General features: G+C 47.2%; 1 protein-coding gene across 1 annotated transcript in view; it reads left to right on the top strand.

The window, feature by feature from the left end:
* LOC144827829 (alanine aminotransferase 2-like) overlaps window positions 1-14,220 on the top strand; it is a 98,696-nt gene that overhangs the window by 48,052 nt on the left and 36,424 nt on the right. Inside the window, exon 5 of the mRNA XM_078685995.1 lies at window positions 2,035-2,171. Coding sequence (XP_078542121.1) covers window positions 2,035-2,171 — 137 coding nt within the window. The remainder of the gene's footprint in view (window positions 1-2,034; window positions 2,172-14,220) is intronic.

Below are 14,220 nucleotides of genomic sequence, written 5' to 3'. Positions count from 1 at the left end.
ATTACCAAACCAGATCCCGGCCAGACATGGGGTCCTGGCCAAATATTACTAGTGTATGAGGGACGCTGAAGATGACATGCTTGCCCATCTGTGTTGGGAAGAGGTCGAAAAATTCCACATGCAAGTCTCTTAGGCAATCACTTTGATCGCTAAATCTGGAAGAAGCTTGCATTCACCAATGTCATACACTGCTTTTAAACAAACTATCAATAAAGCTGTCAAACAAGCATTGTTGCAAATAGACAAAGCATTAGTGGCTGACAAAAGTCACGCCTGGATCGTGATGCCAACATACAGTCAACTGAAACAACAATACTATTTACAAGAATGTTTCAGGGATCACTACAAGAGGAAACTAAGTTTACTGAGGTTGGGGTGGTTTCCGAGCAAAGACCTAACCCCAAAATAGTTACGGACATGGTCAACTCTGGATTGTCGCCTCCTTGACAAGGGAGTAGAGTCGTTATAGCATCTATTATGTATTTGCCCGACCTTACAAAATCTAAGGAAGATCCTCCTGAAGCCATTCCTAAGAGAAACACAAGTCAGGACCTGCAGATAAAATGCCTCAGCGGGTCTTCGATACAACTTTCCTGCAAAACGATAACATTCCTGGCATTTACTGCTCAAGTGCTCGAAAAAAAGGCAGCAACAAAAGAGGAACTGGGACATATGGACTCCCTGCAGCTGGACCCAGATACTCTTTCATTCTCTTTACAGTCACTCTCCTCCCCCTCCCCTTCTCTGTTACTTTACTACACTGCAAGCATTTTATTTGAGGCAAGAGGGGACAGTTACGTCTAATCAAATGTAAGCCCTTATGTGTGCAGCACCCCCAGTTATAACAGTCATTTGTTGACCCCAATATTTTAATGAGAGGGCCACTGACTTACGATAGTGCTACCCCTGTTTCTTTTTATCTTTGTACATTTAAAAATGCTCTCCCTGTTTTTACTTATCACGTATATCTGTGCAAAGTCGCTTAGGGCACGGGGCGTGTTTTATGCTTTTTTACGCTGATTTAAAGATGTTGATGTTTATCACATGGTGGTAAGTTCCACCCTTTTAGGATTTTAACAAATCAAATAAAAGTATTTATGATTGATTGATTGGCCTCTCAAACCAGTGCAGGGCGTCAGAGCATTTTACATCACTCACAAATACATAGACAATTAATCATATGTGTGTAAATCAGTGTATAGAAAATGGTACATAATTGGAAAGGGGCCTACAAGGTGCAGGATTCCCATGTCATCCACACTGGTAGGCATTTTTTATGAGGGTTTGGTCTGTAGAAGCACTAACTTGGAATTGCACAACATAACACTGTGGTTAGGTTTGACTTTGATAATAAGAATTTATTTCTACCCAAACAAACCCTTTTTAGCAAAATTAAGATATTGAAAGATTGGAACAAAAAATATAACTTTCTAATCTAGATTACAATTGTAACTTATGAACTGCAGAGGGACAAAAGGATCTGTGTGGCAAAAAGCAGTAACGCAATGAGCTATGCAAGTCCCTTGCAGCAGGCATATTAACCCTCTGCGCTACATTAGATGAGGCAAAGCTGCTGCTGGGCAAAACTCTGCTCTCTCTCCAGCAGGTACATTAATCACTGGTTATCCTGACACTTGTATTGTTGCCTTAACACTGTTGGATATACAAAGAATACTGCTGTGCTTTTAAACTGTAGCACTGCTACAAAACCGCCCCCCAGTAACAAAAGAGGCCCCCCAACCTTTCAGCTTCACAGTGAAACACTTGATTCCTGGTACAGCCAGTCCAGCCTTGCTCATTAGATTCCCAGTTGGCATGACTGTAGGATGGGGGGTGGTGGGCGTGACATGTGTATGCAAATGAACTCTGCCCCAGGACAAATCTGTATGGTGCATTTTGGTATTGCAGAAAGTGCCAAGTCGGCTTTGGTACGTCAGAGATTTATACTCAGAGCAGGGATTAGGCCGGAGGCCTAGTTGTATTCATAGGAATAACACATCCGGTGATTGTCTCCTTCCTGTCTTTGTCTTCCAGGTGTACCAGGACAATGTCTACGCCCAGGGTTGTGCCTTCCACTCCTTCAAGAAGGTGCTGTTCGAGATGGGCCCCAAGTACTCCAACGCCCTGGAACTGGCGTCCTTCCACTCTATCTCCAAGGGCTTCATGGGAGAGTAAGTGCCTGCTGGTAAAACAGCACTTCCAGGTTCGAGCACCATTCGACGACACGTTCCCGGGGAGAACGGGAATCAGGGCAGTCCCTTTAATTTGTTTACAAGGTGACACATTCAGGGCTGCTTGCATCTCAGTAGATGACCCTGCTCCTTAAAGTGTTTGTGCAAACTCCTAATGGGCTGTAAACCCTTTTTCTCAGCCACCTACAAGCACCCCTTTTGCAGATCAGAAAAGGCTGAAGGTGGGAAAGTTGCTTATCCTCTGAGAGGGTTCAATCTGCGATGGAGCTAAGCTGCTGGACATGTGGTGGCAGCCGGCAGGAGGGCTCCTAGTACCCGGGACAAGAGAAGCCCCCACCCCATGCTTTGCCTCCCTACACCAGGTCTGCAGGGCTCAGGGAGGGGCCCCCTCTGTGGGCCCAATTGTAATGACACCTCTTTCTTTCAGTTGGATTGGCAGGGGGCACAAGAAGAGGTGTGTGCCACAATGGCCTAACTGTGTCACACTGGTGCGGGGCCCAGGGCAACTGCCCAGCCTACCCATTCTTATCTCTGGCCCTGATAATGGGTAGTTTTATAGTTCCTAGGGTACCATGATGTGTGACTGCAAATTATTTAAGACTCACCTGCCTGGACAGGTGAAAAGCAAGCCCTTCCAATGATAAGTGACCGATGAGGCCAGCAAGACCCCGCAATAGGGTCATGTTAGAAATGGGATCTCTGGTTGGCTAAGGCTTGCGCCAAAGTCAGGCAGAGACCAGCACTCTAGTCAGGGCAAGGGAGTTACATGCCAAAGATAACCCCTGTTCACCCCCTTGGTAGCTTGGCACGAGCAGTCAGGCTTATCCCGGAGGCTATGTGTAAAGCATTTGCGCACACACACAACAGGAACAACATCCCAGGCACACCTCAAAAGGAACTCTGCACAAGGGTATATCAAAAATATCCTTTGTATTCTCAAAACACATTAGAATAGTAAACACATAATGTACACTGTGCCAACTGGCAGAGGGCAATATTTACAAGGTTTTATGTACAGCTTACAGGGCCACATGGACCACTGTCAGAACCATCACAAAGTGAACTTGGTAAAAGTAAAATAGATCATAAAACGTACAACCAGTAAACACTGACAACCACTGTACTTTGCATCAGCCTGTGACATAAACTACAATATGCACAGTATCACACAAGTCCAAATACATTAGACCCTAACCACCTAAGTATAACTCACAATAGGGGTGTAAATCACACAGTGAAATATAATCTCATTAACACAAACCTTAATATGCAAAACAACCTCATAATCATAAACCATATTTAGAGATATCAAATAGAGTGCGTAAAACATACAAAATGCATAAGATTTCCTAGCACCACATCACATTAGCACATAAATCACATTAGGGCCTGGCGCGCTATGAATGTAACAATCCCCCTGGCCAACTGGCCATCTCAAAAAAGGGGCTCAAATGCCCTATGTCCCAAGAGTCAGCTGTGTAGGTCATGATGGGGGTGAAGGAGTACGTCTCACTCCTGCATTCAAAAACATGTCCCCTAAAAAGAAAGACCTAAACAGTGCAGCTGCCCACTACTTGCTGGGCAGCTGTGAAACTGGAAATGAGGCACGGGCTCTCAATTGCCCTTGAAACACATTATGCCCCACGTAGGAGCCATCTTGCTCTGAAATAACTACAAAGTGTTGGAGCCACCTAGGCTCTAGGACCAAGCCTGTCCCCCGAAGCGTGGCAGCTGTCCTTTAACATGCGGGGCAGCTGTGACGGGGAATAGGGCCTTCAGAATAACATTGCCCCGGGTTGGAGCCATCTGGCTCTTAAAAGGAATCTGCCACAGATGTTGCAGCGGCCCGCAACTGCGGTGCCGCTGTGAAACAATTCGCCGCTGTGAAACAATTAAAAAAAGAACGGGCACCACCATGCCTGGGGACAACCACTGGGGCCCTTTAAACCAATATGGCCAGGTTAGAGCCACACAGGCTCTTTCAGCAGAGACTGTCCCCTAGGGATAGAGGGGCCCTCTACAATTTGGGGCCACTCTGGGAATGAGGTTGCCACGCCCCCTGCCCAGCCCTCACTTACCGGGCTCCGGCACAGGGGGACTTCTACTTGGGCCGGTACTCGGCTGCCAGCGGGGCACCCTCCAGTGTATGGGAGCCCATAACTCCCACAATGCCTTCCTGGCACAATGCTTCACCCGGTCCCCCATCTCGGGACCGGGACTTCTAGGGAGGAGCCAGTGAGATTCCAGGCTGATGCACCGGCAATTTCCCTCTGGCTCCCTCCGCTGCCGTCACCATGCCTGTGGGGCTCTCCCAGGCTCACGGGAGCCCCTCATTCACTTCCGACTGCACTTCGCTTCCTGCTTCCGTCCACTCGACCCACCCACAATCACCGAGGGGTAGGTTCCCTCTGCATAAAAAATATATCAGCGGGGTGGGCACTCGCAAAGAGGCTCAAATAAGTGGGGTGGCTCCCTTGTTAACTAGGAAATAAAATAAAACGAAGACGAAGGGTGAGCACCTGCGTATGATTAAAGTGAAATGAGCGGGGTGGACACCCACAAAAGCCAACAAGGAGGGGGGAATCCCTATTAGGGGGATTCCCTTGGCAAGGGCTGCAGCTCTGCGCTGCTCAGCCCCCAGGCTCTCAGGCTGTATGAAGCCTTGGCAAAAGCAAAATGAAGAAAACAAGGTCCAGGTTGTCCTGGGGCATTAAGGGGGCAATGTAGGGACCAGGAGCCAGCACACAGGGCACTCCAGCAAGGAGGCAGTCCCCGTGGTGGTTCCTCCTTGGCCCCACCAGCAGCAAGTCCTCCTCTTATCGGGATCCAAGCAAGAACATTTACCTGGGGTCACAGCCCCCCTTCTTATACCACTATTTCCTTCATCTAAAACTGTAGGGCAAGGGGAGAACCAGTTACAACTGGTTCTGGAGCACTTTATTTGCTCAGCTCCCCTCTTTATTCACAGGACAGGCCAGGGACATCAGATGCACCACACGGGGTGGAGCCAGCATTGTGGAGGGAAGGCCCAGCCTCGGTCAGGTCCCAGGTGAAACTCCCCCCTCCCATCTACATGCAGATCTCCCTATTCACCACCGGGCAGACTCATCCTGGCTCCTGTAGCCAGCACACCAACCAGCTCCTGTCACTCACAAGCCAGACATGCAAGTCACATCAGGCAGGCAGACACTGCACACAGAAATGTCAACTTCTAAAAGTGGCACGTCTCCACTAGTCACAATAAATCTGCGCACACCATTGCGCAGCATTTATTCTCACAAGTTCGCACATACCAAACTCATCCCTGTACTCCTCTCGCATCAGGAATTACCAAGGACACCCATATCCCCCATGCATTCCTATGGGAGGGCAGGCCAATCTCACCCCGCGCACTCAGAGAGCGCAAGCACTTTACCCTGGGCCACAGTCCTAAAGTGCGAGGAGGCCAAAAATCACTACCATTATGTCATTTTAACCCCTTCGCTGCTAGGCCTTTTCCCCTCCTGTGCTAAGCCTTTTTTTGGCGATTTGGGGTAGTGCGCGCTTAGGCCCCTGTAACGTTTTGACCACATAAGGTATCCACGCCAAATTTGCGTCCTTTTCTTCCAACATCATGTGGATTCTAAAGGTGCCCAGGGTTTGTGGATTCCCTTGGAGGGGTCCCAGAAATTACCCAAAATATAGTGAAATTTTAGTTTTTTTCAGAAAAATGGGAAAAACGGGCTGCAAATGAAAGCCTCTGGGTTTTTCCCTGCAAATGGTATCAAAAAAGGGTTTGTGGGGCTGTAATCTCCATTTTCTCAGCTTTTAGGGAATGACAGTCTTTTGTCAGAGAACCAACATTTTTTACACAGTTTTGGCATTTTTCTGGGACATAGCCTATTTTTGCTATTTTTAGAGCTAATGGATCCTGGAAAGCTATACATTTTCGAAAAGTAGACACAATTCTGAATTCAGAAAGGGGTCATTTGTCTAAATCCATGAAGGTTTCTTTATAGAAACTAACAGTTAAATATTGGAATAATTGAAAATTTGTTGAAAAAAACAGCCTTTTGTCTCAACGTTTTCACCTATAACTTCTTGTAATTTTGACAGTTCTTGGAAATCAATATACCGTTACATCCGTTAGACCTTCCTGGTTGTGGGGATATATAGGACTTGTAGTTTCACCAAGAACCCGATGAACCCAGATCCAAAAACTGTGCAGCAACTTTCAATGGTATTTTTTTATTTACTGGGTGTAGTGCACTTTTTCTTGGAAAATGTATACATGGAAAAATCTGTATGAAAGACACCTATGTATTTCTGAATTGGGTACAAATTATAGAGTTTAGAAACTGTATATAATTGCACATTTTCAAAATTGGGAATACTCATACAAGCATAAGAATTATTGGTCATTTTTAAAAAGATTTTTTTTTTACACAATGTCTTTCATTGGGAAGGGAGAAATGCATGAAAACTCAATTGGTAATAACAGTTGATTTACAAATCTCAATTACCCTAAGTCTCCCGATAAAAACGGTACCTCACTTGTGTGGGTCAGCCTTGTGCCTGCGACAGGAAACGGCGCAAAATGCAATGTGGTCACACCTCAATTTTGCAGTTAAAAATTGACCCTTTTATGGCAAAGTGCCTAGCTGTAGGTTTTGTACCCTAGCTCTGCCGCCACCTAGGGAAACCTAGCAAAACTATACATTTTTGAAAACTAGACACCCAGGGGAATTCAGGATGGGGTGACTCGACTGCCTACCACCAGGTTATGTTACCCAGATTCCCTTGCAAATCTAAGAAATTTAAAAAAAATGCATTTTCCTCACTTTTCTGTTTTGGAAAGTTCTGGAATCTGCGTGGATCAACAAATTTCCACCCACCGAGCGTTCCCCCAGGTCTCCCGAAAAAAATGATACCTCACTTGCCTGGGTCTGTCTAGTGCCTGCGACAGGAAACAGCGCAATACGCAACGTGGTCGCACCTCAATTTCGCTGTGAAATCGTGCTTTTTTTGGGCAAATAGACTACCTTTTGTTTTTGAACCCTAGCTCTGCCGGCACCTAGGGAAACCTAGCAAAACTATACATTTTTGAAAACTAGACACCCAGGGGAATTCAGGATAGGGTGACTCAACTGCCTACCACCAGGTTCTGTTACCCAGAATCCCTTGCAAAGCTAAGAAATTAACAAAAAAAATGCATTTTCCTCACATTTCTTTGGCGGAAAGTTCTGGAACCTGCATGGGTCAACAAATTTCCACCCACCCAGCGTTCCCCCGGGTCTCCCGAAAAAAATGGTACCTCACTTGCCTGGGTCTGCCTAGTGCCTGCGACAGGAAACAGCGCAAAACGCAGCGTGGTCGTACCTCAATTTCGCAGTGAAATCGGGCCCTTTTTGGGCAAAGAGACTACCTTTTGTTTTTGAACCCTAGCCCTGCCGGCACCTAGGGTAACCTAGCAAACCTATACCTTTTTGAAAACTAGACACCCAGGGGAATTTAGGATGGGGTGACTTGACTGCCTACCACCAGGTTCTGTTACCCAGAATCCCTTGCAAAGCTAAGAAATTAACAAAAAAAATGCATTTTCCTCACATTTCTTTGGCGGAAAGTTCTGGAATCTGCGTGGTTCAACAAATTTCCACCCACCCAGCGTTCCCCCGGGTCTCCCAAAAAAAATGGTACCTCACTTGCCTGGGTCTGCCTAGTGCCTGCGAAAGGAAACAGCGCAAAACGCAGCGTGGTTGCACCTCAATTTCGCAGTGAAATCGGGCCTTTTTGGGCAAAGAGACAACCTTTTGTTTTTGAACCCTAGCTCTGCCGGCATCAAGGGAAACCTAGCAAACCTATACATTTTTGAAAATTAGACACCCAGGGGAATTCAGGATGGGGTGACTCGACTGCCTACCACCAGGTTCTGTTACCCAGAATCCCTTGCAAAGCTAAGAAATTAACAAAAAAAATGCATTTTCCTCACATTTCTTTGGCGGAAAGTTCTGGAATCTGCGTGGTTCAACAAATTTCCACCCACCCAGCGTTCCCCCGGGTCTCCCAAAAAAAATGGTACCTCACTTGCCTGGGTCTGCCTAGTGCCTGCGAAAGGAAACAGCGCAAAACGCAGCGTGGTTGCACCTCAATTTCGCAGTGAAATCGGGACTTTTTGGGCAAAGAGACAACCTTTTGTTTTTGAACCCTAGCTCTGCCGGCATCAAGGGAAACCTAGCAAACCTATACATTTTTGAAAATTAGACACCCAGGGGAATTCAGGATGGGGTGACTCGACTGCCTACTACCAGGTTCTGTTACCATGAATCCCTTGCAAATCTAAGAAATTGACAAAAAAAAACACATTTTCCTCACATTTCTGTGTTGGAAAGTTCTGGAATCTGCGTGGATAAACAATTTTCCACCCACACAACGTTCCCCCCGGTCTCCCCAAAAAAATGGTACCTCACTTGCCTGGGTCTGCCTAGTGCCTGCGACAGGAAACAGCTCAAAACGCAACGTGGTCGCACCTCAATTTCGCGGTTAAATCGGGCCCTTTTTGGGCAAAGAGACTACCTTTTGTTTTTGAACCCTAGCTCTGCCTGCATCAAGGGGAACCTAGCAAACCTATACATTTTTGAAAACTAGACACCCAGGGGAATTTAGGATGGGTTGACTCAACTGCCTACCACCAGATTCTGTTACCCAGAATCCCTTGCAAAGCTAAGAAATTGACAACAAAATGCATTTTCCTCACATTTCTGTGATGGAAAGTTCTGGAATCTGTGTGGATCAACAGATTTCTAGCCCCCCAGCGTTCCCCCGGGTCTCTCGAAAAAAATGGTACCTCACTTGCCTGGGTCTGCCTAGTGCCTGCGACAGGAAATAGCGCAAAACGCAACGTGGTCGCACCTGAATTTCGCGGTGAAATCGGGCCCTTTTTGGGCAAAGAGACTACCTTTTGTTTTTGAACCCTAGCTCTGCCAGCACCTAGGGAAACCTAGCAAACCTATAGATTTTTGAAAACTAGACACCCAGGGAAATTTAGGATGGGGTGACTCGACTGCCTACCACCAGGTTCTGTTACCCAGAATCCCTTGCAAAACTAAGAAATTGACAACAAAATGCATTTTCCTCACATTTCTGTGATGGAAAGTTCTGGAATCTGTGTGGATCAACAGATTTCTAGCCCCCCAGCGTTCCCCCGGGTCTCTCGAAAAAAATGGTACCTCACTTGCCTGGGTCTGCCTAGTGCCTGCGACAGGAAATAGCGCAAAACGCAACGTGGTCGCACCTGAATTTCGCGGTGAAATCGGGCCCTTTTTGGGCAAAGAGACTACCTTTTGTTTTTGAACCCTAGCTCTGCCAGCACCTAGGGAAACCTAGCAAACCTATAGATTTTTGAAAACTAGACACCCAGGGAAATTTAGGATGGGGTGACTCGACTGCCTACCACCAGGTTCTGTTACCCAGAATCCCTTGCAAAGCTAAGAAATTGACAACAAAATGCATTTTCCTCACATTTCTGTGATGGAAAGTTCTGGAATCTGTGTGGATCAACAGATTTCTAGCCCCCCAGCGTTCCCCCGGGTCTCTCGAAAAAAATGGTACCTCACTTGCCTGGGTCTGCCTAGTGCCTGCGACAGGAAATAGCGCAAAACGCAACGTGGTCGCACCTGAATTTCGCGGTGAAATCGGGCCCTTTTTGGGCAAAGAGACTACCTTTTGTTTTTGAACCCTAGCTCTGCCAGCACCTAGGGAAACCTAGCAAACCTATAGATTTTTGAAAACTAGACACCCAGGGAAATTTAGGATGGGGTGACTCGACTGCCTACCACCAGGTTCTGTTACCCAGAATCCCTTGCAAAACTAAGAAATTGACAAAAAAATGCATTTTCCTCACATTTCTGTGGCGGAAAGTTCTGGAATCTGCATGGATCAACAAATTTCCACCTACCCAGCGTTCCCCCGGGTCTCCCGAAAAAAATGGTACCTCACTTGCCTGGGTATGCCTAGTGCCTGCGACAGGAAACAGCGCAAAACGCAGCGTGGTCGTACCTCAATTTCGCAGTGAAATCGGGCCCTTTTTGGGCAAAGAGACTACCTTTTGTTTTTGAACCCTAGCCCTGCCGGCACCTAGGGTAACCTACCAAACCTATACCTTTTTGAAAACTAGACACCCAGGGGAATTTAGGATGGGGTGACTTGACTGCCTACCACCAGGTTCTGTTACCCAGAATCCCTTGCAAAGCTAAGAAATTAACAAAAAAAATGCATTTTCCTCACATTTCTTTGGCGGAAAGTTCTGGAATCTGCGTGGGTCAACAAATTTCCACCCACCCAGCGTTCCCCCGGGTCTCCCAAAAAAAATGGTACCTCACTTGCCTGGGTCTGCCTAGTGCCTGCGAAAGGAAACAGCGCAAAACGCAGCGTGGTCGCACCTCAATTTCGCAGTGAAATCGGGCCTTTTTGGGCAAAGAGACTATCTTTGGTTTTTGAACCCTAGCTCTGCCAGCACCTAGGGAAACCTAGCAAACCTATACATTTTTGAAAACTAGACACCCAGGGGAATTCAGGATGGGGTGACTCGACTGCCTACCACCAGGTTCTGTTACCCAGAATCCCTTGCAAAGCTAAGAAATTGACAAAAAAAATGCATTTTCCTCACATTTCTGTGGCGGAAAGTTCTGGAATCTGCGTGGATCAACAAATTTCCACCCACCCAGCGTTCCCCCTGGTCTCCCGAAAAAAATGGTACCTCACTTGCCTGGGTCTGCCTAGTGCCTGCGAAAGGAAACAGCGCAAAACGCAACATGGTCGCACCTCAATTTTGCAGTGAAATCGTGCCTTTTTTGGGCAAAGAGACTACCTTTTGTTTTTGAACCCTAGCTCTGCCGGCACCTAGGGAAACCTAGCAAACCTATAAATGTTTGAAAACTAGACACGCAGGGGAATTTAGGATGGGGTGACTCGACTGCCTACCACCAGGTTCTGTTACCCAGAATCCCTTGCAAATCTAAGAAATTGACAAAAAAAACGCATTTTCCTCACATTTCTGTGGTGGAAAGTTCTGGAATCTGCGTGGATCAACAATTTTCCACCCACCCAGCGTTCTCCTGGGTCTCCCGAAAAAAATGGTACCTCACTTGCCTGGGTCTGCCTAGTGCCTGCGACAGGAAACAGCGCAAAACGCAACGTTGTCGCACCTCAATTTCGCGGTGAAATCGGGCCCTTTTTGGGCAAAGAGACTACCTTTTGTTTTTGAACCCTAGCTCTGCCGGCACCTAGGGAAACCTAGCAAACCTATACTTTTTTGAAAACTAGACACCCAGGGGATTTCAGGATGGGGTGACTCGACTGCCTACCTCCAGGTTCTGTTACCCAGAATCCCTTGCAAAGCTAAGAAATTGACAAACGAAACCCATTTTCCTCACATTTCTGTGGTGGAAAGTTCTGGAATCTGCATGGATCAACAAATTTCTACCCACCCAGCGTTTCCCCGGGTCTCCTGAAAAAAATGGTATCTCACTTGCCTGGGTCTGCCTAGTGCCTGCGACAGGAAAAGGTCCAAATCGTATAGCCCACCCACACAAGTGAGGTATCATTTTACTCGGGAGATCAAGGGGAACGCTGGGTGGTAGATCATTTGTGCCGGCAGGGAGATCCCACCCAGAAATGTATGGAAAAGTGGTTTTTTAACCTAAATATAAGGTTTGCAGGGATTTCTGGGTAGGAAAACATTGGGGGACCCACGCATGCCATACCTCCCTGGACTCCCCCGGGTGTCTAGTTTTCAGTACTGTTTGGGTTTAGTAGTTTCCAAAGATGCCCACCAAGCCCCGGGCCAAAAACTCAGGTGTCCCCCCCAAAAAAATTCAAGGTCGTTTTGCTATAGGGTATTGTAAATTCTCCACCGTACGATTTTGACCTTTTCCTGTTGCAGCCACTATGCCTACCCACGCAAGTGAGGTACCATTTTTATCGGGAGACCTTGGGGAACGCTGGGTGGGAGGAAATTTGTGTCAGCCCAGTGATGCCATGCTTTCCCACACAAAAAAGGCCATTCACGCACCTTTCATACCTGATTTACACCAGACCATTGACACCATCCGGAAGGAAAAGCAACATATTACAACATTCACAAAAAGGGACAAGGTACATCCCACTTCTGAAAGAGAAAAAAAACAAATATTACTGGATAGCCATCTAAACCGCAAGCACACACACATACTGGTTGGATTTGGCACAAGGGTGAGTGATGATTCAGTACATACAATTGTATTCGCAAGTAATTTCACAAAAATGAAATACACTGCGTATAATTGAAAGTATGATAAACTGAACCACTGACTCACAGCTCGTGAGCTGTAAAGCCACGTCAAGGCACCAACCTCTTTACAGGCCATTCATACACCTTTCGTACGTGTGACACATACAAAACATGCCAGCTGCGGACCCATCACATTACAACACTCACACCAGCAGACAGTGCCATTCAAGGGCCCATCACTTTCTCACGCCCACATATCTGACACTGCAACTACACAAAATGATGGACTGCGTCTAAACTAGCAGTGTGTGTAGTGACCAACAGAATGTAACTACTCACACACCGCCAGCCGAGTGCCAGTCCACCCACACCACCATCCAAGTACCAGACCATGCACACCGCCAGCCAAACACCACAAAGTGCACACCGACAGCCAAGTACCACTCCGTGCACAGACAGCCAAGTACCACTCCACGCACACCATCCAGCCAAGCGCCACTCCACACACACCGCCAGCCAAGCACCACTCCGTGCACAGACAGCCAAGTACCACTCCACGCACACCATCCTGCCAAGCGCCACTCCACACACACCGCCAGCCAAGCACCCCTCCATGCACACCATCCAGCCAAGCGCCACTCCACACACACCGCCAGCCAAGCACCACTCCGTGCACAGACAGCCAAGTACCACTCCACGCACACCATCCAGCCAAGCGCCACTCCACACACACCGCCAGCCAAGCACCACTCTGTGCACAGACAGCCAAGTACCACTCCATGCACACCATCCAGCCAAGCGCCACTCCACACACACTGCCAGCCAAGCACCACTCCATGCACACCATCCAGCCAAGCACCACTCCACACACACCGCCAGCCAAGCACCACTCCGTGCACAGACAGCCAAGTACCACTCCACGCACACCATCCAGCCAAGCGCCACTCCACACACACCGCCAGCCAAGCACCACTCTGTGCACAGACAGCCAAGTACCACTCCACGCACACCATCCAGCCAAGCTCCACTCCACACACACCGCCAGCCAAGCACCACTCTGCCCACACCGCCAGCCTACGCACACCTTCACATTTTGAACTTTAAAAAAAAAATAATTGCAAATAGTTAAAAATCTAGTAAGACAAATTCTGTAACTAAAAACATAGCACAAATGACAACCTTAAAAAAGAATACAAATTATTTAAAAAACACAGACCAGGCAGTACATTTTACCACTCATGGATACTCCCAAAAATGATTTTGTGTGTGGTAAGCTCTATAACAAGCAGGCACACACAGCCCAGCATTAGAAGGACACCCAGGGCAGTAAAGACGAGTCTCTTTCCGCAAACCTTTTCGCCAACAGACTCTACATCTCCTAGTGGGAAAGTCTTTTGTAGATGTGGGAGGAATGTAATCAGGAAAGTGGCGATCTTTCAATCGAGCCACATGCTCCACCACTCCAAATCTAGGAACACTTACTTGCTCCACAACAACAAGGCTAGATATCACAGAGTGCTGAAACTGAAGAAAGGACAACTTTGACCCAGGAGAACACGCCTTGAACAAAATAAAAGCATTGAAAGTTGCTAAGTTGAAAAAATGAATGGCCAACTTCTTATACAAAACATAAGCCTTCCGAATAGCAGTGTAAGGTTCCAACCTCTGATCTACTCTGTCAACACCACCCATGTACTTATTGTACTCCTGAATGCGCACAGGTTTGTGCACTTCAGCAACCTGACCCCAAACTGGCAGAGGTGAAGTACTCTCATCATGGAT

Source organism: Lissotriton helveticus, chromosome 4_1, assembly GCF_964261635.1.
Source record: "Lissotriton helveticus chromosome 4_1, aLisHel1.1, whole genome shotgun sequence".
NCBI lineage: Eukaryota > Metazoa > Chordata > Amphibia > Caudata > Salamandridae > Lissotriton > Lissotriton helveticus.
The sequence above is the reverse complement of the archived record's forward strand: the minus strand, read 5'-3'. Positions and strand labels throughout refer to the sequence as shown.